The sequence below is a fragment of the Ixodes scapularis genome, unplaced genomic scaffold (assembly GCF_016920785.2).
Source record: "Ixodes scapularis isolate PalLabHiFi unplaced genomic scaffold, ASM1692078v2 PGA_scaffold10__122_contigs__length_95168666, whole genome shotgun sequence".
NCBI lineage: Eukaryota > Metazoa > Arthropoda > Arachnida > Ixodida > Ixodidae > Ixodes > Ixodes scapularis.
In genome coordinates this window covers 56,552,952-56,578,554 of record NW_024609836.1, presented here as the reverse complement: position 1 = coordinate 56,578,554, position 25,603 = coordinate 56,552,952, and the positions used below count along the sequence as shown (strand labels likewise).

Genomic DNA, 25,603 nt, shown 5'->3' with positions numbered 1-25,603 from the left:
GATCCAAAGGGCTCAGCCGTATTCATCCATCCATCCATCCATCCATGCAGTCTGAATGGCATCCGCTAGGCGGCGCAAGACGCCACCCTATTAAAAGGATTCAGCAATATGCATGCATCTATGCACTGCAGTAAGCAGAAAGGTTTGTCCTGTCAACACAAAAATGAAATAAGCTGCCACATGATTCGATTCAAAGTGATTCAGTATCTGTTTAAAACGGTTCTGTTAAATTAGTATCTACCTTTCAAACGTCCCTACAGTAAAAAAAAAAAAAGATTGTAAATGTTTAATGCGCCTTCAGGACTTGCAAAGGTTGTCATACAGTCACAATAAATATGTCCAAAAGGGAAAACAGGCAAAAACTTCCGAGAGTGGAACATTGTACGGCCTGCCGTTTGCCACTCCAGGAGGAAAGACTGACTATGGAAAGTAAGTTTAGGAAGTAACTTTGTACAAGGAAATGTACAAATAACATATTTGCTTTCCTCACTTCAAGTGCTTCTTGAGTCTCTTCTACGGGGCATCATTGCTCAAGTCGGTGTCATGTGATTTCATCTGAAGCAAACACCAAAAAGAGACACCCTACGAAGGAGCGACACTCTGGGCATTCCAACATTTGCGCCAGAAGAGGTGTCCCACAGTGCCGCACAAAGCTGGACATTTTGGAACGTTTCTACCAATGAAGACACGACACGGGCACCCTCTTCAATACGGTAGGTGCCCTACTCAAATAGAACTCGCCCTTGTTCCAACACGATTTATTCCCAATCAAAGTTCCACATTCCTTACACGAATATACCGTGCTAGAACCGGGACGCTAAGACTGCAATGGTATTTACAAGAAAATATATTGTGCGACATGGGAGGCCAGAAAGACACTGCACAAGAGACACCAAAATAATTAAAAGACTAAATCATAATTTAAACAAAGAGCAAAATATTCACACAAAATTCTGCAGGCTGAATGAAAGGTTTGGAAAAGAAACAAAACAACAACAACAATCGACTTCACTAGCAGTTTGGCCTCATCTCCAGCGAAGACAATATTGCTGACCCGAAGACAAGCTTCTCCGACATTTTAGACAAAGTGGTGAGTGCATGAGCACAGTCTGTGACCCTCACTCAAGCTGTGGTCACACTGATAATACATTATACAGATGACAGTCTTTAGACAATGTCTGAGGCAGTGTTTCTTTCTTGTATGATGATCCCGTCAAATTGATCATACAAAAACCACGCGCAGACGTGTTCAACGCATACGTATGAACGAAGCAAACTTGTTTTGAACGCGCTCGAGACGTGTCCTCGGGTGATTCTGTCACCGCATCCTATGTACAACGTATGCACAGCGTGACTGCAGCTGCAAGGTTGCACAAGCAGACAGGCACTCGTAGTTTTGGCCTCACTGTCACAGAGAGCTGCACCCGGGTACAGTGGGACCCGCTTCAAAACATTGACGCAAACAAAACGGACACAGAAATTTTCTGTGCAGTGCATTCTTAAAAACCGTGTAATCCGCTGTCTAAACGCATGTGTGACCCGTGCTAAAGGAGTGGAATGGCCAGATTGCCTGCACTCGACCCCAGAGAAAAAGGTTAAAAACTCCTTAGACAACCTTGCTAGCGACCATCAGAATGGCCGCAAGAACACAGATCAAAGGCAGGGAGGCAAAGATGCAATGTCCCTCAAGCTTACAAAAAAAAAGAAAAGGATACCGTTTTTTGAAGAAATCAAGTGCATCTTCGAAAACGCATGCAGCATCTCTTGGAATATAAACACACCAAATCAAATGCAAAGAGTGCTAATCTAAATCACTTTTCTGGAAGATGCGGCCATTGGGCATTCATTCATTTAGATGACGTCACTGCCACGCACGTGCAGAACACATGGCGACAATGGCCGCAAAACCGTTTTGCCACAAGTTTGTGTTGTACGAAAACCTGTGAAACTTTTGAGATGCCTTGCACAAAACATTATGAAAATGCCTTGAAATTCGACGGATGGCATACTTTAGCGGTTGACAATGAGACGCGTGACTAATACAAGAGAACACCCTCCCCCATACACCAAGGCAGAGCATGCAGTGGCAGTTAAACAGCATGATACTAAAGTGGGTATTTAATAGGGATGCTGATGATGGCTGATGGGTCCTGCTTGCTAGCGCTCTATGTACATCTGACCATGGCTGGCTGGCAGGATGTCAGAGGGTCCACGATGGATGAAGGATGTGTGAAGGAGTCTCATAAGAGCACTAAAACGAGAGGGAAAATGACTGTTAGGTTCGGCACAAATGATTGCCGTTCTTAACTAAAGCAAGACCCAAACCAAGGTTTAAGAAACACAAAATAACAATGGTATTTCAAGGCCAATCCATTACCTTGGACATGGGTAAATTTAGATTTGAGGGGAAAACTGCTCCTCTATAGTCTGTTGCAGGTCAAGAAAGGCAGGACAAAACCCTCCCCACAAAGCCTTCCACCCTCTCCAATTTAGCAGAATGAATACTGGAGAGGGGACAAGCGGAGAAGAGGGAACCACTAGTCATGGTGTGCAGTGAAGAAGGATACTGATTGAAGTGTTAACATTTCCTTTTGTTACCCAAAATAACCAGAATTTGCAAAGTGGGGATTTTCGCCAATGCAGTTCGGTCCCCGAGGCAGCACTAATGTCGAGCGTGACCGTGTTGGCAAACAGACAGCGCTGGCGAAAATGGTTGCAACTGGAATCCTAGATCAAAAAAACAAAGACAAGCATTTATAATATGCCTGGGCACCTTGAAGACACCACACCAGTAGCTGGTCGGCCACTAGTGATCAGCCACCACTGATCACGCCGACAAGACAGTTATCGAAACATTGGCTTTTGCCTTCTTTCAACCTTGGTTAGAGTATTGACTTTCCGCCTGTTTTTCTAGCAACCAGACACAATTCAACATTCTGCCTGGTTTTAGTAAGAGAACCTACAATAAGCCAAACTACAACCCAGTTAATAAGCTACTAATCCAGTTCAAAGTGAGCAACTTTTGTGTGCCTAAAAGGAATATTCGTGGCTTCAGGCGACCTTCTGGGCCAAATCAGAAACTCTGAAGGTGTGCCTTCTTTTCTGGATACCCCAAAGAGGAACTTTGTGACAAAGCAGGGTGTGGTGAAAGCTATGTTAATGTTTCTCTTCTTTGTCTGCACACCTGTAAAGGGTTTTCCTTCTGTAGCAGAGAGAAGACGCAAATAGTGTGACTACCGTAAAATTCCGAAAGATGCCCCCCCGCCCGCCCCCCCCCCCCTCCCCCCCCCCCGAAAGATAGCCCACCCCTATTTTTGGCTTGATTTGCTTTTTTTTTTTTAAACACCGAAAGATACTCGACTTTTAGTAATAGTAGTATTGGGGTCAATAATGACCTCGGCGTAAATGTGGCTAGTTAGCTATGGTGGAATATAAGCGAACATTGCTAGCTGGGAAGTAGTCATCTTTGCTTCGTTGCCCCTCGCCACCATAACAAGCTTGAAAGGAACATGACCTAAAAATAGTAATGTTTTAAGATTTTCTTCATTATACACCGAAAGTAAGGCCACTCCATATTTTCACCTGATTTCCCCCTGATGTTAGGTGGGTTGTCTCTCGGGATTTTACGGTACATAGCTGGCAACACCTCGCACGTCACAATGTGGTACCGAAACAGAGAAGGCATTTAAGTGATTCTTAGCTTCCATAGTGAATTTAGTAACACTTCCATTTTATAGCTATTTTATTTCGGAATTTTTCGACACGATTGGAACTTCATAGACTACATCACTGCAACAAAGCCGCGACACATTTAGTCCGCTAAACTGGCCTCCTAACGCTTTGTGCTAGCAATGTGCTCAAGGGTGTGTGGATCTGCATAACTCAGTCGTTATGCCCGACTCAAAACAAATGCTGCCACAAACTCGGAGTCTAACCTGCACAGCACACGAAAAGTTCCTTCAGACCAAGGACTTTGCAAACCCCTACTCAAGATTAAATAAATTAAGTGCGGAGAAACTGCGTGTTCAAGTGGAGACTGGATGGCATGAATGGTAGAGTGCATAATTTATTAGATTAGAAGAAAGACGCAGCGGTAAAGTGGCGTGCAGCCCCCCAAGTGCTGGCCACTCTTTGTTTACCCCGTGCGGGAGAGTGTTGGCAGGGCGACAACTCACCACATCGCGAAGGATAGTTATAAAAAGCACTGTCACTATGTCACCGCGGTTCTGTGTACGACAGTTTGCCAGAAGTGCATTTGTCTCAACTACAAGGATGACCACGCTTTAGGAGGCGGCTCGGCATTAATGGTGGTCACTGCGCTCGACGAGCAGCGTCGCTGTGCCCAATGCCTAACGGCTTCTGGGTGTCTCCTTGGTGCACAGTGCATTTTGTCTGCTTTTCTGTCATTCTCTCCTGCACTCTTTCTCTGGGGAAGCACAGAGCACGCTCGTTTCACTGAGCAGAGCGCCGCCGTACGTCTAAACACGTGACGTCCTCCCCCCGCCGCGAGTAACACAGATGCACATGAGGTGGACGCTCGTCCGACACCGGTGTCCAATCAGCGAGGAGACGAGCGCTGCGTCAGCGTTCGGCTGGCAGTCGGCTTACCGACTTTTGTCCCTGGTTGGGGAATGAAAATGGTTAGGTGCCAGCCACATAACAGATTCCTCGTTAAAACACAACAAACCGGCAATTGCTTGTTCGAGCTAGCAGTGTTGCACAGTGTGCTAAATGTGAACCGGTTTTTCTGCAATTCCAACTGCACGTCTTCCCACATCGACCGCTCTGTATCCCGCTGTGGAGACTAGGCGGCGCCACCTCTTGCCACACACAGGAACTTGGTGCCATTCCGATTCACCCTTCCGCCGCCAGAGGGTGTTGACCAGCTTAAAGCTATTCAAGCAAGGTAAGAAATGAAGCAGTGTGGGGCAGGTAACCTAGCCCCGGGGGAACATGACGGAACGAAAGCAAGGTTAAATTTTAGTAATGACAAAGGGATTACTTTTATTCTAAGACCCTAGTACATTCTAAATTTACCCTAGTACATTCTGAATGCTCGTGTCTAATCTTCACGCCGCACAAAATAAGGTTTTGCAATTTATTTTTTTTTGCGTCCATCATCATACACCCAGTGTCTTATCCCATCAAAGCTTATACATCTCTTCCTCTTATTTCGATCCTACGCAAAATTTCTCATTTATGTCTTTTTCATAAAATTTATGACTCCGACCCTGCTCTAAAAGATGAGCTTCTCCTTCCTTCTTCGAATTACTTCCCTCGCGTTGACCACCGATTGAAAGTCGCAATTCGTTCCCGTCGCACCAGTGCCCACATCGACTGCTTCGTTCCCAAGACATCATCTGAATGGAACTGCCTTCCCACATCTTTAATGTCGACATCGTCGGTTGGTTCATTTAAAATTGCGATAATCTATCATTTTTGTTAAAGAGACACTGAACCTAGAGGAAAACAAAATGTTTTTTCTATCTGGGTAGGACAGGCGTGTCTCAAAATACATGTTACTAGAAAAAAAAATTTTTTTTTTCAGCACAATATTTATGCATGCATGTATTTCTGGCGGCAATTGTTCTTTTTAACGAGTGTCTATAAAATAGACATGCCAATAAAGAAAAGAAGATAAAGAGAAAGATAATGAAAATAAAAAGAACCAGAAAGTCAGAGAAATGGTTCGTAGTCACTCTGAAGTATCACGAGTGGACTTTCCACCATGCCTCCAGCCTCCTCTTTGAGCACATCACGTGTTTGTTCTCTTCCGTAAAATTGAGGGCCTGCTCAATGCGGGTGCCGACGTCGGTGGCAGGTATGATTGCCGGACACTCAAGGAGCAAGTGTTGGATAGTTTCTTCTACCTCACCACACGCACTGCACACGGTTTCGGTCACATTCACATTGTACCGCCGCATGTAGACGCGGGTGCGTAAGGCACCATCGCGGGTCTCGGCAAGGAGTTGGCTGCCCAGTGTGTTTCCACACCAACAGACGGCAGCGATGTTGGCCTTGAAAGTCGCATAAAGGTGCATGGTGGAATGTTCTTCCACGTCGGCGGTGTTAATCTGTTCTGTCACTTTCGCAACCCAATCTTTGTTTGTAGAGGGCTCGTTGCTCATCGAGAAGGCACCATACTTTGTCCCGAGCCGATTGGTACGCCGCCTCCATGTTGTGTGTAAGTTCTTTAAATGAATGTATATAAAAACCCTTCGTGCAAAGCAATCTCCGTCCATAAGTTGCAGTCGGGCGTAATACTCCAGCTTGCTGCTGGTCTACCGTGCCTCAAACGAGGACCAGCCAAGGTCACCTTGGACAAGTTGATTAGGCACTCTCCCGTGACATCCCAGCGCCTGGCGCCGATCTCTCTTTGCCGTCGCTCAAGGTATTCCCTAATTTCGCTGGGGACACATGTAACAGCATTGACGAAGGTGAGGCCTGGTACAGTGACAGCTTTCCACAGTTCTTGGGTTATTAAATAGCGGTCGCAGCTCCACAGGCTCTTTCGACGAAGCACATTGCGCTTTCTCAGTGCCGATGTCTTAAGGTTTTGGTGGTGTTCTGCCAGACAATCTACTGAAGTAGTTAGTGTTACCCCGAGGTATATGTACTTGGTACTAACAGAGAGCACAGCGTTCTGAATGGTAAGGGATTCAAGGCCCTCCATGTCACCGGAGAAAAGGACAATAGCCGACTTTTTGGCATTGAACCGTAGTCGAAGTCGAGCCGCTTCTGTTTCACAGGCGATGAGCAGCACATTCATGTCTGACACGCTATCGGCCATAAGGACAATGTCATCTGCAAAAGCGAGTCCAAGAAGCCGCCAACTGACGACAACTCCATGCAGAGTGTGTTGCAGGGAAAAGCCAACGCCCGTGCGTTCTAGTGCTCTCTCTACATCGGATGTGTAGACCATGTAAAGAACAGGTAACAGCGGACAGACCCTGACACAGTCCTCTGCACACCAGAACGTCATTAGAGGCGACGCCGTTGAACGTTGCCATCATGTGATTGCCATCATATAGTCATTGTATTAAGCCTACCCAGGGTTCAGGCATGTTGAGCTGTTGAAGTTGTTTTAGCATCAAATAACGGGGGACACTGTCATTTGCCTTAGCAACGTCTAGAAAGCAACAGATGAGATTCCGCTTTTCCGCCCGCGAGATCTCTATGCATTGCGTCAGGATGAATACGTTGTCATCAAGCCGACGATCCTTTTGAAAACCGTTTAGTAGTTCCGTGAGAACACCAGTACTCTCGGCCCAATAGGATATGCGCAAATTGAGAATGTTTGCAAACGCCCTGTATGCAACAGCTGCGACCGTGAGAGGGCGATAGTCCCTCAATCGTTGTTTGTTGCCTGCTTTCTTGAGAATGAACATGACTCGACCACGTCTCCAATCACTGGGAACTGGTTCATCGCCGCGAACTATGCGACTAAATAGGTGCGCCATTCGATCTCGTGAATCTGATTTCAAGCGTTTCAACACCTCAGCCGATATTCCGTTCAAGCCCTGCGATGTATTCGCGTGTAATCTCGTGAGTGTGTGATCTATATGCACCCGCCCCACAGGGGTTACATATTCATCTGTAGAGGCCGCCGATGGAAATCTTCTTTAAGCCAGACTTGGTCATGTCTGTCTTCTGCAGGAATTTCCACATCAGAGCCAAACAGAAGGTAGAGTTGTTGCTCAAGCAGTTCTCCAACATTTTGAACTGGGCATCCACTGTCATAATCAAGGAGTTGAGGAGCACCGTCTTTGCCATCTAGAGATCTCATATATCTACAGAATTTTTCTACAGCTCCTTTTCCGCCATCTCTAATCTCCGCCGTGACCTTGTGTTTGTTTTTTTGCTTCCACAATGTCTTGCGTGATTGCGTTGTTCTTTCGGTACTTCTCCCATAGTCGTAAAGTAAAAGGATTCTTCCTAAAGGTCTTTAGCGCTTGTCTGTGTCGCCGGTTAGATTCCTGTCGTATTTGAATTGCTTGTTTAATTTCAACATCCCACCAAGGAACAAGGTTTCGTTTTCCTCCCCTGTTCTTTACGATGGAGTGTTTAGCAATGGCTATCCTAAGCTCGGTTGCAAAATCATCATAGCTGCGGGCTTGCGCACGTCGAGTACTCTCTTCAAACTTTTGGAGAACAGTATCTATGTCTTCTTCGCGCAGTGGGGTCGTAACCTTGCGCGCGTGCAATTCGGAGTTTTTTCAACAGTACCAAAGTGCAGGAAGGTGCTGTTGTGGTCGCTGCTGACACTGCACTCGCCCTCTTCACCCACAACCATTTTTTGAAGGTGCCTGCCAAGTCTGTTTGACGTGAGTGCATAATCTATGCAGGCCTGATGGTCTCGCACTGTCCATGTATATTGTCCCTCACACTCTTCCCTTAGGTTCAATACTTCCAGTTCGAGATCCTCTTGCAATGGTCTCATTACCCTGCCGTTGCAATCTTCCCGCATGTCTAATTCAACCAGATGTCCGTTAAAATCTCCCAATATAAGCACGAAGATGCCTCAATCCAATTTGTGGATATCTCGACGAACACACTCAAGGACGTTTCTATTTTCTTCGTGGCGGTTGCTTCCCACAGAAATGTAAATGATGCACACAGCTGCCAATACGTTGCCAATTTTTCCATGCACCCATAGGTGCTCCTGGCAATCTTCCGATGTTCGAAGCCATGTTTGTCCATTACTGGACCAAAGGGGTCCCCAATGCCTCCACCTCGCCGCTTTCCTTCAACCCTATTGCAGCCAGTCCAGCTGTTACAATTTTTTTTATTATTTATCTTGTTTATGTTACAATACAAATTTTTTAGATTTTCGGCTGAAACCGAAATTGTACCTCTGTGGGATGATGACGAGAGCATCTGTACCCAACTAATGTGCGCTCCGAGTTCGCTGGATCTCGGAGCGCACGATAGCCGGGTACAAAAACTTATCATCATTGTCCTACAGGAATACAATTTGTGTTTTGCCGGCAAATCGAAAAATTTGTATTGCAACATAAATATTTGACAAAATTTTTTTTTTTTTTAAACAATCATTTATCTTGATAGTTTCTGTACTAAACGGATAAAAAAATATATATATATCAGTGTGTCGAACCGAAAAAAATACGGGTTCGGTTACGGTTCAGGTTCAGGTAAATTAATTTTGTTCCGGTTCAGATCCGGTTCGATTAATTCGATCCGCAAACCGGTTCGTGAACCGGTTGGGGGCGCTGTACCGGTTCGCGAACCGGTTCGGAAATTATAAATGACAAATTGCAACATCAAAATAAATTACAAATAAAACATCTGAAATCAGCACATACGAAACGGGATGCATCGTAGTGTAAGGCTCAGGGATTTCTACCAGGAATGGTTTCTTTATGTGCACTCAAAGGTTACCTCACCGACGTTTACGCATTCGGACTTCATCTAATTGGGTCCGACGCAGTAGCTGTAAAATCTGCGACCTCTTTACAAACCCACTTACAAGTAGAACTCGCTAACTAGCCCGCCACCTCGGCGTGTAAGCAATTGAAGGAACAGTGGGGAGAAAATACAGCTTTCTTTATTTGAACTAGCCTTCGGTAACTCAAATTAGACCCTTAAAGAAGCTTTCATTAAACAAGATACGGAATATGAAAAACACTTCACCGAACGCAACGCCAGAAGGACGTAATAGGATAAATATTAAAATAGAAGAGTTCGCCGTCTCACAAATATGTTAGCTTCTAAGTGCCTATACAAAACCGGATGCATTATTATCAAACTCCACAGCCTTTTCTTTTCTCATTCCGATGGAAGCAAGCTTCAAAAACTCGCGCGTTCTAGAAACGTGTTATGAAATGAGCACACAGCAGCATTTAGGATTTACGAGATTGTAAAAAAATGAAATCCCGTGACGCAATTTTTTTTTTTTTTGCACAGCCTTTTCATTTTTTTTTTCCGTGCAAGCCGCGACCAGCGCAATACTGGTTCCTATGTCAAGATTCATGGATGCAGCGTTTATATTCCTAAGACTGAGTGGAGAAGAAAAATATGTAAGCGAGGTGTGTGTCAGTTGACGGCACTTAAAAAACAAATGGCATTGATAGCACATTCATTGTCAACAGCGCGTGGCCGAACAGTTTTGACATGAGCCGGTAACCGTTATTTTTTTTCCGGTTCAGTTCCGGTTCGGGTTCATCGCGATAACAATATAACGGTTCAGGTTCGGGTTCAGTTCCGGAAAAAATACCGGTTCGGTTCCGGTTTTCGGTTCCGTTCCGGTTCGACACCCTGATATATATATATATTTCCTAGGTTCAGCGTCTTTTTAAACCTTACTGCTTGTGTTCTTATTGGACTTTACAGGATGTAAACAGGTATTAAGCTAATCTATATCCTATAATCTTGTTTTTGTCTCTTGCCCCTCCCCTCTTTGATGCCTCTGGGCCCTCGGGGAAATATATATATATATATATATATATATATATATATATATATACATATATATAAATATGGAAATATATAAATTAGATAAACACGGAGAGGTACTCACGTTCGTTCTTCTGCCGCGCCGCCTTCAGCGCCTGGGAGAGACGAGGGAGAGCTGCATCAATGCAACGTTGCCGACTCCGTCACGGGGCACGCTCAAGCTTACCTTCCGGATCGCCGTCCAGTCTTCCAGAATTTCGTTCTCGCGCAGCATGTACACGATGTAGGGACTTGCTAGACGACACTGTCAAGGTTCATCGATACCTCGGCAAATTCATTCATGAACTCGCTCATTCACCTTCATTCACATTCACGGCGTGAATCTGAATGGCCCTGTATGAATTCTTGAAATTGAAAAAAATCATGATGTGATGGTGAATGACTTTGTGAATTTGAATGAATTCGTGATGGGATGGTGAATGACTTCGTGAATTTGAATGAATTCGTGATGTGATGGTAATTGAAGTCGTGATGTGATGGTGAATGACTTCGTGAATTTGAATGAATTCGTGATGTGATGGTGAATGAAATCGTGATGTGATGGTGAATGACTTCGTGAATTTGAATGAACTCATGATGAGTTGTGATTGTGAATGACTTCATGAAGTGAAGAATTCATTGTGATCTGAATGACTCAATGAACTCGTGACGTGATGGTGAATGGCTGGTGAACACAATGAATCTGTGATGTGAGTAGCTCGTGAACTTGATAAGTTTGTGATGGGAAGTAATACCGTAAACTTAATTCTTGACGTGATAGTGAGTACGGTTATGAATTCAGAACAAGTGGAAAACATGTTACGCAGGTGCTTGCTTGCTTGCTGGTCGTTTTCATCCTTCACCGCAAACGACAGGGGCCCATTTGACTTTAGCGGTTTTGGCATCAGCCTCGCTGCGTAGCCGTGCGCGCCTCAGCGCGGTGGCCCTTTGTCGAGTCAGGTCCTGGTTTTAAGTGGCTTACACAAAAAGGCGCCACAGTCTTATTCCGCAAGAACTGCGAACTCGTGAAGGGCTACCAGCCGTAAAGTCGAATTTAGTCAGGATGAACCTGAATGACTTCGTGAGTCATGCGCAATTCATGATGTGATGGTGAATTCAGATGACTTCGTGAAGTGATGGTGAATTCGGATTAATTCATGATGTGATGGTGAATTCCGATGAATTCACGATGGTGAATTGCAATGAATTTGGGGCGATGGTGAATGACTTTGTGAATTGGTGATGTGACGGTGAATGATTCCGTGAACTTGGAGGCGGCGGTGATGTGATGGGGAGGAATCCTTGGTGCGGTTGAACGACATGATGTGAAGGAGATGAATTCTCGGCGGAGTTTGAAAGCCGTGATGTGAAGGGGATGAAGTTTTGGCACGGTTGAACGCCGCGATGTGAAGGGCTATGAATTTGGGAGGTCGGAGTACCTTGTGACGTGAATGCGAATGAATTTGGAGACGTGATTTTGTTCGTAATGTGATGGTGAATGAAGGGGCTCTAAAATGCCGACCTATGGACCTCATCAACAAAACAAGATATACAGAAAAAAAAAGTTCCGGCCGAAGGTTTTGTTAAAGTCGCTAATAGGCTTTGCTTAGCATGGGTTCTCGAACAGTGTCCCCGGAATGTGGGAACCCAGGGGTCCCCTAGAGTACCTTCGTGGATTGCCCTAAGGTCCAAAAATTTAGTTGCCAGAGCGTCGGTGTGGTAGGAACCTCAGCGAAGCTTACGTAACAGAATAACATAGCCAGTGGTGAGGGACAATGGACAGATGGGTGCTAACAGCTGCATTGTTTATATTGGGCGGTAGGTTGCGCCACCTAGCCTAGAAGCTAAGAGTCAAAAGTACCTATGACTCCCCCTTTGCACTAAGTTGTCCTTACGACAAACACATGCAACCTGGAAATGTTTTCCCATACTTTCATTGAGCAAAGTGTGCTGCCAAACATGCCCCGCGAGTAGCGAAAAGGCTGCAGGTCTCTAGATGCCGTCAAGAGTAACCAAAGAGCAAAGGATATCTGAGACGGTGACCGGTTTTTTCCGCTTGTCCGAGGTCATGGGGTCGGTCTTGCGCCTATTCTTCTTGTGAGTGATCTGTTCTGTCCAGAGATCTGGAAGCAAGAAGAAATAATTGTGACAGGAGAGCCACCTTTGTATTTGCATCAATGTTAGCGATTGTCACAATTGTAAGCCGGAGAAGAAAAGAGAAGAAGATCAGAAGATGAACGAGCAATGTTGCGTGAAAAAGAAAGAAAGAGGTTGAGGGGAACGAGTATCGAAGGGATGAAAAAGTGCTGGTCCGGTGAACGACAGAGGCGACTTTGGCTATGCTCCGGAGGAAGCCCACCCAAGGCCCGCTCCCGGGAGTCGACCGTGAACCAACGAGGTGTCCTTCGTCAGAGCAGCAAGATGTTCTTCATCAGGGAGAGAAACATGCAAGTGCACACGAGCAGGGACACTTCAAGGTCTTGAGTGCCCGCAGCAGAGACTTGGTTCTAGGGGACTAAGACTACACTGTACTGTATGTTTGCTTATGCCTTTCGCTTTGTTTATTTATGTAAATATATGTATGTACAGTGGAATTTCGTAAGCTGTTCGTCCTGTTCTTCTGATTTCGGGGTCCACCATGGTTGAACGTGACAGGGATACAAACAGTGAATGGTAGACCCCAAACCATTCCCTCTAGCATGAGTTGTAACAATGGCGTTTTCTTATTGAGATTTGATGATTTCATGAGTGTCAACAGTCAAAAAAGTAAGACAACCGCAGTCTGTGTGGTCCATAAAAACAGCGATATTTGAGCAGAGTGCTGGACGGTCCCACGAAAAACGGGCATACTTCCCATTACATATCCTTTACACCCGCCAACATAAACCTCAATATTCTCTTGGTGCAAAGGTTTCCATAAGCGGCCAGGTTGTGAAAGAGCATAGTACAAGCAAAACCAAAGGAGTGTTCAGCGACATTCAATTCAAATTTGCATTTTTTAGGAGATTTTCTTGTCGACCGTACAACCATACAAAATGGTCAAAATTTGGGCGTCTCCTGGGTAATACAGGAGACTTGGCAGGTATGCTGCGGACGATTTCGCAACACGGTAAGTGGAGGCACCTGAGGTGATGTCGATGCTGTTGCGGTCTTCCTCCAGTCGTCTTATCTTCTCCTCGAGCTCGCTTCTGAGTGAGTCCCTGAGCAAGGCTTGTTCGCTCTGGAAAGACGAAAGACGCTTTAAAGGGACAATGAAGGCAATTTTGCACATCTTTTTGGCGATTGAACTGGGTTCCAGGCACGTCTTATGTCACGCTGCCCAAATTTCAGCCGAAACCGGCGCTTCTATGCCGCGCAAATCAATTAAACAGTCGCGGTAATAATCGTACCGGGATTGACTGGAGCGACGCCCCGAGAGTTGCGGGAGAAGCCAGGAGAAGAGGAGCTCACGTGACCGATGCGGGGCCAAGAAGCGCGACGTCACAAGAGACGCGTCAGCGATTGGTCGAAACGAGAAACGTGCCCTCGGTCACGTTTTGGTTTGCGATTTTTAGGAATACTGTTCCAATTTCCACTTGAATAACCATGAAAAGTATAAATCGGACCGAAAATGATTACTAAACCGTAAATAAAGCAGCATAATTGTTTTTTGCTTTGCTACGCTGGACGCGAAGCGGGCAACGAACAACTATGGGCAAACAAAATAAAATAAAAAAGAACACGGTACTGGAAGGATTCTGCAAAATTGTAGCTGTAGATGGCTGTTCCAACAGTCGACTGAAGACCAGTATTCGTTCGGGCAACGCTAGTTTTGTGTTCTTTGACGACGAAAAGAGGACGTCCGCAGAGAAACCGGATCCCGGAACGGCCGGATCGCTGCCGCTTTCCCCTCCGCGTCTCCCCCGCGTCCGTCCTTCGGCATGCGGGCCGCTGGTTGCCGGCTGGGCGGTCTCCGTCGGGTGATGGCAGAGGCCGCCACACACATACTCCCGTTCCGTTGGTGTTCGGTCACTGAACAGAAGCTCGAACTCGCTCGCGAAAGCGGCATTGCCGTAGATGTTGACAGATTCGGCGAAACGACCGCCCCACCGCGCTGCTATAACCCACCGTGGTAACCAGAGTCTCAATCTCCTAAATGCTACCGATACCGACTATTCACATCTGACGTCACCTCCGTTTTCGGAGGCCCAGAAAGGAGAACGGAGATAGTTCAGTTTCGGTTTCTTTACTTCTTTCGTAGGCACAAAAATACGCGTCACAAATGTCTACAAAAAATTGGGCAGCATGCTATGTTCCCAAGAAGCATAAAAACACCATTTAAAAAAATTAAATAAAATCGTCTTCATTGTCCCTTTAAAGGGATGCTGAACCAAAATTTGCAGCTTATTTATCTCAAAATACTGCCAATCCCATTGGGATTTTTGCAGGTATTGGGGAAATAGAAATATACATCAACAGGCAAATATCAAGAAAAAGAGAACAGCAAAATATTGCGTCATTCTTGTAACAGAAAAAAACATATCAATTCATAAATTGACAAAGTAATTGTTCTTCAACTGCATCAAGTAAACAATTCAACACTTGTACAACTAAAAAAGCGCGTATCTAAACTGTTCCAGTCGCTTATGGCTGAAGGCAAAAATGAGTATTTAAAACTGTTGTTATTGAAGGAATACTCAACGAGTGTGTCGCTATGTTTATGTCTAGTGGCTCTCGCTTCCGATCGCTTAACATACTTGTTTTTCTCTATTTTAGATCCATTGTTTAAAAGGAGAAACATAAATTTCAGTCGACTGACTCTTACACGATCAACAATAGGCGAGACTTACAAAACAAGGCCGGAGCGATAGGCGGGTTGCTACAAAACCCCAAAACATCACTCGTACAGCGATATCTCTAACGGATGGCCTTATTTTTGGAAAAGAAGTGCGCAACTGAACATGTCCGACGAGGCCGACGAGACATGTGACGTCACGATTCTCATTCTTTCTCCTCCTTGCTTCGTCCCCTTGAGCTGGTGAACCGAAACAAGGAGGAGAGAAGCGAAGCCGCTTCCCCTTATCTTGAACTGTGCCAGGAGAGTCGCAACGTCACATTCCTCGCTCGATCGCGCACTTCTTTACCAGAAATACAGCTGTCCGTTTGAAAGATTGATGTACGAGCCATGTTTTGAAGTTCGTAGCGCTTGTTTGACACTTGTGCCGCCTTATTTCGCAAAATCCAAGCTTCGGTTCAGCATCCTTTTAGCCGGGAGCTCAAATGTCGCAAGAAAAATATACTCTACTGACCCTCCTAGGAGCAGAGGCATCATTTCAAATAATCAACAAATCAATCAATCAATACACCGGTTGGAGTGCCAAGAAACAGCCTCGGGGTATCTATACTGATATGGTGCCCAGACAACTGTTTCGACTGACATTGAAAGAATCTACAAATCCCCTGAAAATATGGTATTGGAAGTCTTTCTGGCTCCCGTTCCAACCAGCAATCCAATTGAAGACCTTTTAAGCATTCAGGGGCGCTCAGGAGAGACAGTTTGTTGTGCAACGAGCGGTAGCATCTCCATTCTTGATCTTGATGAGTTTGTTATGGTCGCCGACGGCGTAAGATATGCAGGGCACGGCTTATTGCGTTCGCGCCTCTTGCTTCACGATCCGTCCTTCGGCGTTCCTATCGGCAAATACCGCAATCCCATTGGTTAAGGAGCGATGACGAGATGCTTCGGATTCACCGTGTCCCGCGTTTCTTAAAACCGTCGGCGACTATTCGCGACTCCGGCGACCTGTACAGGGTGTGCACACCGCTTCCGGCCGGCGTGACGGGGGAGAGAAATACTTCCAATCCTCCTATGTTTACCATATGTTTGAGAGGGTGCACGAAGACTCTTGGTTGACCGGCAATCGATTCCGCGAGAGCTATGCTCTAGAAATGCCCCAGTGCTGTGCTTTTAGTTGCCGACGCGCACTGGTACAAACAAAATGCCATGAGCAGAGTTATCTTCGTTATCTCGAGACGAGGGACGCCATTGACGCCACCGAGCCCGGGCGATTGCTGGACGTTGGCATTAGCAGACGGTGCTAGCCTGCTTCGATGTGCTGCCGGCAGATGGCACAACGCAATAAGCGGCAGAATGTAGCGCCGGCGCCGTGGCACCTCAACCAACCCTTTCCGTACGACGACAGGCCACTACGGCACGTACAAATGCAGTGTGCACTATGATACGGGAAAGAAACCTTGAATAACAAAGCAAGCAAATCGAAACACTAAAAAATTTTACAGAGACTCGCATCGCACTAAAGAAAGCGTAATAAAAACTTTAGAAGATTGTCCGCTAAAGCCAAGACCCTGCTCGGCGAGCTCTGCGGGGAAGCCCGGTGCGTATCTTCGGCGCCTGGGGGAGGTAGGTGCCTACTGCCGATGCCTCGCCGTTCACGAAGTAGTTGAACGCGTTTAGGGATTTGCAGGTTTGAAGTCCTTCACAGGTATATGAACCAGGCCAGTCGAATAGGTAGTCCTGAAGTTGATCCCGCAATACCTTCGGCAGATTTGTCATTTCCTTGAGAAACAAGTGCGTCTTCCTTTCACCCAATGGAACAGGAGGGGATATTATCCAGGAAAAGCAAATTTTGGGAGGTACCACAGTTAGTCCTCGCCGGTGAAACTTTTAAATTATGTGCTACTCACTAAGGGTCCCCAAAAACAAGCAAAAACAATTGCCAACTGGAAGTAACATACACCCCAGGAAGTTCGGCCATTATTTGTTTATGTTTACCTCCGCACACCCTGTATAGGGGTCTACACTGTCGTGCAAATATGGCAGTCTAAAGCAGGTTGTGCCGTGCCATGTGCCAGCCCAATGCACAGCGCTCGGGTTTTAGCAAGCCAGCACTGGACACAAAATGGTTTGCCCCAATTTTTATCCACTACGCCTCAAACACTAAAACATGCGGCGATGTGTTGGTGTAAACGAGCTTCCAGCGGCTAGACCTTTTTCAGAAAAGCAATGGAAGGACTGCAGTACGCATGAACGTTGATAAATGCACAATGTCTGGTTCACACGGTACAGTGGGTTGCATTCAGAGTCAGCTGGGCAACATGCTGATACGACAGTAATGACAAAGTCACCGGGACAACTGTTTCATTGTTTCATCGTGCCAACCGCCAACAACACGTAATCACAGAAGCCACAAGGAACGAGCAGAAATCGCTAAAGGACCTGTTCTGTTCACTTCAATGTCTTCCCCCTATAGTCCGTTGCAACCTAAGAACGAAGGGCGAGGGTAAGACAGGCCGGGGAGGAGGAAGCAGACGGAACGCTAAAAAGAGAAGAAGGTTTCCTCCTTTCTTCTCCAGCGTTCCGTCTGCTCCCTCCTCCCCGGCCCGTCTTACCCTTGCCCTTCGTTCTTAGGTTGCAACAGACTATAGGTGCCGTCCGTTTTGGTGGAGTCCTGAACAGTTGACAGCGGGAGGTCTCACCTGGAAATTCTGCAATGCTGCCGTCTCTTCGGCCTCATACTTCCTCCTGATGTTCTTCAATTTCATCTCTCGCAGAATTCCTGCAGCCAAAAAGTAAAGCGCAAGGTAGGAATTCGGGCAAAGCTCGGCTCAGGAGGATGCCCACGAGGGAACCACTGCCTGCGGCGTGACCGACGCTACACTGACACCAGTGTGCTCCAGTGCTCCGATTTCTTTTCAAACAGGTAACACAAATAACAAGGCGGTGTGTAAGTTTTTCTTTCTTTAGTATCTAACGGGAGCACACATAGTGCTTGCAAGCTGTCCAGACTGAAAAGCATTGAATGGAAATATTGAGGGCAAGAGGCTGTCGCTTTCCTCTCATTCAGTCTCATGTTGGCGCATCCCCTTCCGTGACATCCCTGTGGTGTCAGGAACCGGAAGTACTTTGCAGAGGTTTCGCATCGGATGATGAGCTCGCATCCTTCGACTTTAACTCCAAGAAACATTGGAGGTCCAAATCGAAAAAGCTGGAGCTCCGACAGCTATGGCCCACCACCATCAGAGCAGCCTACACTCAAAGCGATCATCTCGCCCGCACCGCATGTATGAAGCGTTCAATTTCTGATCTACAAATAACCCCAGCCCATCAAAACACAGGAACATGGCATGAATACAATGACTAATGTTTGCAAAAGAAGTAGCAAATAGCAGCACCTCCCGGGGCGCGCCTCGCTTCGCGTTTAGGCGGAAACTCCTAAAGGGCAACTCCACTCAATTCCAAAAAATTTAGGCTTACACGCGATTCCATTTCACAAAGCACTACTAAACAGCTCTACGTCTTCTGATTTGCGAAATGTGGAATAGCATTTGTGTAATCTTAATTTAAACATCAGCCGATACGGAAACCGAAACTTCGGTTGCATCAGGCAACATTGGTCTCGTGTTGTCAGAGTCATGGCCACGTCACGTCGAACCACGTGGTCTTGTGACGTTTGGGGGGGGCGAGGGACAGGACACGCGACGCGGCCAGGTCGCTTCGCATGGCGTGCACGGTGATGGCCCAGGGGAGAGGGGGAAGGGAAAAAGACAAAAGAGAAGAGGGGGAGCGGAGAAACAGACTGATAAGCGCGCAGGGCAGCGCAAACTAGCGCATCCGCGTTACGGTGACCATATGGACGCCGTTCAGCCAACACCAGGAGGAGAAACTCATGACGTCATCGTTCCATTTCGCTCCGAGAAGTAAAAACAAACAAAACGTGAGAATGACGTAGTCATGCCTCTGACGTAGTGGCTCAACGTTGGCCACTTCAACTCCGTCGCATTGACTGCACTGACAATTGCGTCTCACGTCGCACGCAAGAGTTGGCAGATTTTGGCGACTTGGCTCACTTGAAGGTTTGCTGGCCAGTTTATTAAATATATAGACGGAATTAGATCGTAATATTTGACATGGGGTCTTCCTATATGATACTGAAGAGGGCTACATAGTTTTCTAAATATCAAAAATGAACCGGAGTTGCCCCTTAAATGTGAATCGCCGTGACATATGCACAGTAGTGACCCTCAAAGGGTTAAGAATAGCGGGACAACCTCCTCGGTCATTCAGCTTTTGTCAGCTGGCTTGTAGCAGCTCCTTGTTATTACGTTTATTGCTACATTGTTAGCAGAATGCTTAGAACACGCGTTCGACCGGTGATAGTGTCCTTTCCTTCCTATGCATTAAAAGTGGCCCCAAAGTGGCAAGAAATGACGTCGCAAAAGCCGGAATGTCCTGCTGTTAGACGTCGCATTACTGGCCATTGGTGCTATAAGACCTGGCAGAGAGCACGAGCAAATGCAAGCGTCGCCATCGTTGCGGCGTCCCAACCCTTGGCTGCCAAAGCCTCCGTCGACTGCTAGACTAGGGAGCAACCTGCAGCAGAACAGGCGTCTGCCACCACCGCTGATGTGATGCAACCAGGACCACGGCCGGCGACTGAGTGATACAGTAGGCTCGCGATAATTCAAACTCGGATATTTCATACTTCCGGTTAATTCAAACAGATTTGAAAATTTTGGTTGTCCCGCTATGTTTTTAATGTATTTATAAGCCGCTTAATTCGAACGGCGTTTTCGCTTAATTCATACTTTTATGTTCTCGCGGCCCCGTTGAGTGCGCTTCTTTCCGAGCACCGGTGCACCGCAGAGAAGCAATACCCGCGGAGCTTGTTTTCGCGAGTGTTGCTTCTCCGCAGTGCACCGGTGCTCGGAAAGAAGCGCACTCAACGGGGCTCAAGCGGGCAGACATTAGCAGAAAACGGCGTTCACATTATGATCTTCAAGACTAGCAATGATGACCAAGACGACATCGAGGATGAGGAACAGCTCACTGGCATCATGCTTTCTGGCCTTGAAGCACATAATGTGAACGCCGAGCTGGCGAAATATGCTAGTCTTGACGACGTCTGTGTTTGTCGTGATGACTCATTAGAGGACATAAGGAAGTAATGCCAGCACAGTGCAGCAGTGAGAGTGAAGATGATGAAGAAAGGGATGACCCACTACTAACTGTCACAGCCTCAGAGACCTTTGAGCACATTGCTCAGCTCCGGAAGTTTCTGTCTGCGAAGGAAGAGCCCCGTAAAGAGCTACTTGCATTGGCTGGTATTGAAAATTTTGTTTTGAGATCTCATGTACTGACAATCGACAACTTTTTTGCCGGATGAATAAACTTAACGTCACAGTTCTTTCACCAATGTGTTATGCCTGTATTTGCCTATAATTAGGCCTATGTAGAGGAAACTGGCCAAAATCTGCTTTGTATGCGTAGCTATCCATGCAACAAATCATAATGTTGTCTAGTATCATATTTAGATGAATTTCTGATAATTCAAACTAAAATCTGTGGCTTCCTGGAGTTTGAATTAATGAGTCTACTGTATTTCGACGACGTCACGAGGCATCACCAAGTCAGAAACGCGTTCCGGGCGCCGTACTGTCATCGAGGTGAACCAAAGTGTGCCCGTCGGAGGTCGAGCGGAGACGCAGAAACAATAAATCACGGCGAGCAGGCGGCCCTGTACGAAGAGGTTTGTCCCGCCATTCTAAACCTGCGAGGCCATGGAACAACTTGATTCTTTTCAACGAGGCGGAGAGCGAATGAACAAAATGCAATGCACGAGCCATACCTGCGACTTCGATCCGAATACGCATGTTGTCCTGCAGGTCCTCCAGCGGCTGGAGGTACTCAGGAGCGCGACCCGCCCTGACCTCCTCGAGCTTGGCTTCGATCTGATGGGCCCGCTCAAAGTACAACCTGGAAGGGGCACGGTCGGTCGACATGACAAATCTGCCCCATCACGGCGTGTCGAAGAGACCCCCGTTCCGGCAACGATCGGTTGTCAGTGTTAGTTTGCATGTCAGTCTGAGTTACAAGGTACACCGCACGACACTGTTAGGGCAAGCAAATGGTTGCCTTTTTCGGTTTAGGATTAAACGACTGCCATTAAAAATAGCAGCGTGGCGGAGAGTCGCCGTTGAATGCAGTAACCTCAGCGGTAAATTTTGGTGGGACGTCAATGTTCTCTTTTGGTACAATATGAAATAGTGGCAGTGTCCTGTTTGCTCGAACAGTGTCATGCAGTGTACACAACGCAAATGTTGTGCTAACCCACATAGCCTTGTAGCACTGATGGCGGTTGGGCAGATCAGTGGGTTACAAGGAATAAAAAGACAATGTGAAAAATGCAGCGACCTCTAGAAGGACATAGCGCAGCATGCGTGTCCTTCTTACCACTGCTTCTTATTATTTGTACTTTATATAGACTTTCTCATCACAAGAGTAGAATGTCTATACACAGAGCAAGGATGTTGGCACGAACATGACAGCAGCATTTTTTCTGTGCATTTTATTCATATGAAGGGGAGAGGAAGGGGAGGGAGGGCAGCTGCGAATTGTAAGTATTATTACCTAAGTTATTACCTCAGGTACGTACATCCTACCAGATGAGCAGTTTTGATGATAGTGGCACAGCTGTAAAAAAAGCTGACAACTCCTTGTTTGTGCCACCTGTGTCCAGCTTTGTACATCACAATGTTCTAGAGGTCCATATTATCGTAGAAAAAAGATGCTCTAAGAGAAACGTGAGAAAAAATATTTGCTTTCTGCGTTTTGCCATCATATGCATCTCCACTGCCGCACACAAATAAAAAAACAAAGCTAACAGATGCACTCATGTCACGAGAACGACTCAAAAGTGCAAAAGTTCACAGAACATCAGCGGCGTGCCTTTGGCAAAAGAAGGTACGACTTCTTCATGGTAGAAGTTTTGTCACTACTAATTGAAACACGCGCAGCCAAGGTATCTCCAGTAACATGAACTGTTGTTCTATTACAGAAAAACAACTTTATAGCCAAAAGTCAATTAAGCAGTGAAATAAGTGATCGTTCATGGATGCCATCTGCGAAAACGAAAAGAACTAACACCAACAAAAAAGAAAAATATGTAAAATGTTTGTCACTAGAGTTGTTTGTGCTGGGCTAGACTGAAGCATCAGATTCTCTCCCTCTTGCATCACCAGCAGAAGTTTCAGTTTCAAGCTACATTTTTCATATTATGCACTGAGTATAGAAACATCTACCACCTGAACATTCTGGAGAGCAGTCAGGCAGCAAACTTAACAAGAAATAACTTCTGGAATTGTCAGTCCTCCTTTCCTCATGAGACGACCCTCATTTTTCTACTACAGGGTGATTCAAGGAGAGGCCAGGCTCTTTAAATCGACCACAAAATTCGGTTTCTTAACCTATCGCACTACGACTTTGTGCAGCGTTGCCCACAGATGGTGCATTTTTTTTTTGTAAAATTTGCAAAGAGCGAACTTACCTGAAGAAAAAGAAAAAAAAGGCTTAACTCCTATGGAAACTCAGCGAAGCCACCGGTCTTCAAACAACACGCCGCCGCTTCGCACGGAAGACAAGAGATGGCGCAAGCGGTCGCGATGCCAACTGCCGCCAACGAACGAGCATATGACGCCGAGAGCCGGCGTCTTTAGCAGACAAGGAACTGCAGTTCCTTGTTACCGCGCCTGTTTTTGTTTCTGCGACTGTCGCCGCCTGCAGAACGCGCGTCGCTTTTGAGTCGAAAATATTGTCTGCTAAAGACGCCGGCTCTCGGCGCCGTATGCTCGTTCGTTGCGCCAACTCTTGTCTCTTGTGCGAAACGGCGCCGTGTTGTTTGAAGACTGGTGGCGTCGCTGCATTTCCATAAGAGGTAAGCCCTTTTCTTCTTTTACTTTTTTTCTCAGGTAAGTTCGCTCTTTGCAAATTTTACAAAAAAAAATGCACCATCTATGGGCAACGCTGCACCAAGTCGTAGCGCAATAGGTTAAGACACCGAATTTTGCGGTCGATTTAAAGAGCCTGGCCTCTCCTTGAATCACCTGGTATATTGTGTTGCTGCATGCCTGGTAAGGGTGCCGAGGACTCATCAAGCTACATAAAAGCAGCTTTATTCCTCAAGTTCCCCCATCGGTACAGTCGAATCTTGTTAATTCAAACTCGAGGGGGACCGAAAGTTTGCCTGAATAAAGCAAAGTATGAATTACAAGGAGTTTCATCCCATAGAGACGCATAGGATGGGACCTGCATGTTAGTTGGAATTATCTGCAAGTTTGAATTAAGAAAAGTCAATAAAAAAAAAAAAAAAAAAGTTTCAAAACCATGTGTTTACACTCACTTCTCTTTGAGGTGCATGAACTGCCTTTCGAGGTCGGCCATGTCATCGATGCACTCTGTCCGCCGCCTCTCACAGTCCTCCTCATCCATTTCTGAAAGGATCCCATTCATGAATCACTCATTTGTTCACTTTTGCGTGGCCAACCTGACGTAGTCATGCTGGTATGTAACAGTGCTTTCAAAGAAGTGCATGTTTATTGGAATGAAGTAACCACTGTAGAGGGAAGCACGCAACACAGGCTCAGGAGAAGTGCACAAAGGTTGGTGAACTAAACACATTCTTGAATACTCCCTTTAAAACTCACTCGTTCCCAGACTGCTAAAAGCGATAGAAAATTCTGAAATATTGTTACACGATTGCCAAGGCTATAGAGTGCAACCCACTTATAAGGATAATGAGGAAACCCAAAATTTCAATCGTTATAATTGATTATCATTGTATCTAGACTAAAAACGGATCATTTTCAGTCTAGAAACTCTAGAAACTAATCGTTATAAGCAGTACATCGTTATATGTGGCATCGTTGTAAGTGGGCACTGTAGAGCAATGTTTAGGACCCTTTGGAGTTGGACACATTGTGAAACAAAGATCGGTTAAGACAAGGCAAATGCTGACCTGTGTTTGAGACAGTAGTTGCATTCGTTACCCTTCTACCATCACGGGTTCTCTCTAAGGTATTTAATAGCAACAACATCCATTAATTACAGTAATAAATGAAGCTAAAACTGATGGGCAACAAAACGCGTCAGCACATGAAGCAATTTTTTACGGTCAAGATCAAAGAAGAAATGCTACAGAAATTAGTACGCCCATCCACACAAAAAGAAGACAGTTTTCAGAAACTCGCTAATTTATATTGTAGTACTTTAATAGAACTCACACTACACTGTTCCAAAGTGTAACATCAAATTTTGTACACAGACACTTCTGTAAGTGACTGACACTTAGACCTCAGTCAACCTTAACCATTAACCAGGGTTAATCTTATTGAAAAGGTGACTACAGGTGTTCCCGAACCCGTCCCTAGATCGATCTACGCTATCATCAGTCCCATTTGGTTGGATACTCGTCTCTGTGACAATTCAATTTCACCATGAAAATGAATAAAGCTACAAGGGAACGAATGAGCCAAGCTCAAACGCTCGAATACCGTCTTCGTAGACATTCGGGTCCATGTTTAATTTAGAGCGCAGGGTCAGATTCCACGTCCGTTCTGAAAAGCGCGCTAAATTGCACTTGCCGTATGCAACATTTTCGAACACTGCTCAACGGCGCTATCTCGACAATCTCATGATCGCAAGATCCGTGGCCTTTCGTGCCGCTAATGGAAATCAGTAACCCGGTCAAAACAATAACAACAACAACAGAAACGTTGCCGTGTTGACAGACTAAAAGACAACACAGCACCAGCTGATGAAGAGGAAAAACGAGTCCTACGAAGACACGTTCGGTTTTTTTCTTTCCCCTCTTTCTGTTCGCGAACGCTGTTTTGTTGAGGGAGTTCGATGGGCAACGTACCTGAACTGTCTTCATCTTCGGATCCCGACGACGAGTCGGAGTCATCATTGCTCGTTTTCTCGCTTTCGGGCGTTTCCTGGTCCATTTCTTCGCCGTCACTATCGTTGCATTCTTTCACGCTGGGCATCGCAACGTTCGACGACCTCACACACAGTCGATGCTTCTAAGCCGCGGCGTTGTTCAACCTCTGGTTCTGGACGCAGGTCTTCATAGCAAGTATCCAACGCTTTTGTGTCTCCTGTAAAGGCAGATCGGCGCTTTCTGTGTCGAGTACAAACACCGCAAATCGTCTCAAAAATCCCCCCCAACCAACTTGGAGCCGCGGCAACACAAACAACACAGTTCACCGGAAAAGCGGTAGCCGCGAATTCGACGCCGGCGCCCTCTACTTGGTACTTACAACGGCCGTTACTTCCGTACATGGCGCGCCGCGCGCCCGCAAAATGATGCGTTCGATT

General features: G+C 46.1%; 1 protein-coding gene across 2 annotated transcripts; it reads right to left on the bottom strand.

The window, feature by feature from the left end:
- Positions 1-742: 742 nt before the first annotated feature.
- On the bottom strand, positions 743-25,484 carry LOC120845957 (breast cancer metastasis-suppressor 1-like protein). 2 transcript variants are annotated; one of them, XM_040217523.3, is made up of 9 exons: positions 25,146-25,484; positions 23,628-23,718; positions 21,078-21,205; positions 17,929-18,008; positions 13,576-13,672; positions 12,483-12,575; positions 10,640-10,704; positions 10,538-10,588; positions 743-2,251 (listed from the first exon to the last, which is right to left on the bottom strand). In XM_040217523.3, exons 1-8 carry the CDS (start codon positions 25,270-25,272, stop codon positions 10,562-10,564), a joined length of 708 nt encoding a protein of 235 aa, XP_040073457.1. In that variant the 5' UTR covers positions 25,273-25,484; the 3' UTR covers positions 743-2,251; positions 10,538-10,561. The 2 variants fall into 2 exon arrangements, with proteins under 2 accessions (XP_040073457.1, XP_040073455.1); XM_040217521.3 differs by having other exon boundaries at positions 10,538-10,568.
- Between the last annotated feature and the right edge of the window lie 119 nt (positions 25,485-25,603).

Coding starts and splice junctions, on each gene's coding strand:
- LOC120845957 (XM_040217521.3), bottom strand. CDS start 25,272: ATGCCCAGCGTGAAAGAATGCAACGATAGTGACGGCGAAGAAATGGAC. Junction 18,009..21,077: donor TATTCGGATCGAAGTCGCAG/GTATGGCTCGTG, acceptor TTTTGGCTGCAG/GAATTCTGCGAGAGATGAAA. Junction 10,705..12,482: donor AAAACCGGTCACCGTCTCAG/ATATCCTTTGCT, acceptor GTCGTCTAGCAA/GTCCCTACATCGTGTACATG.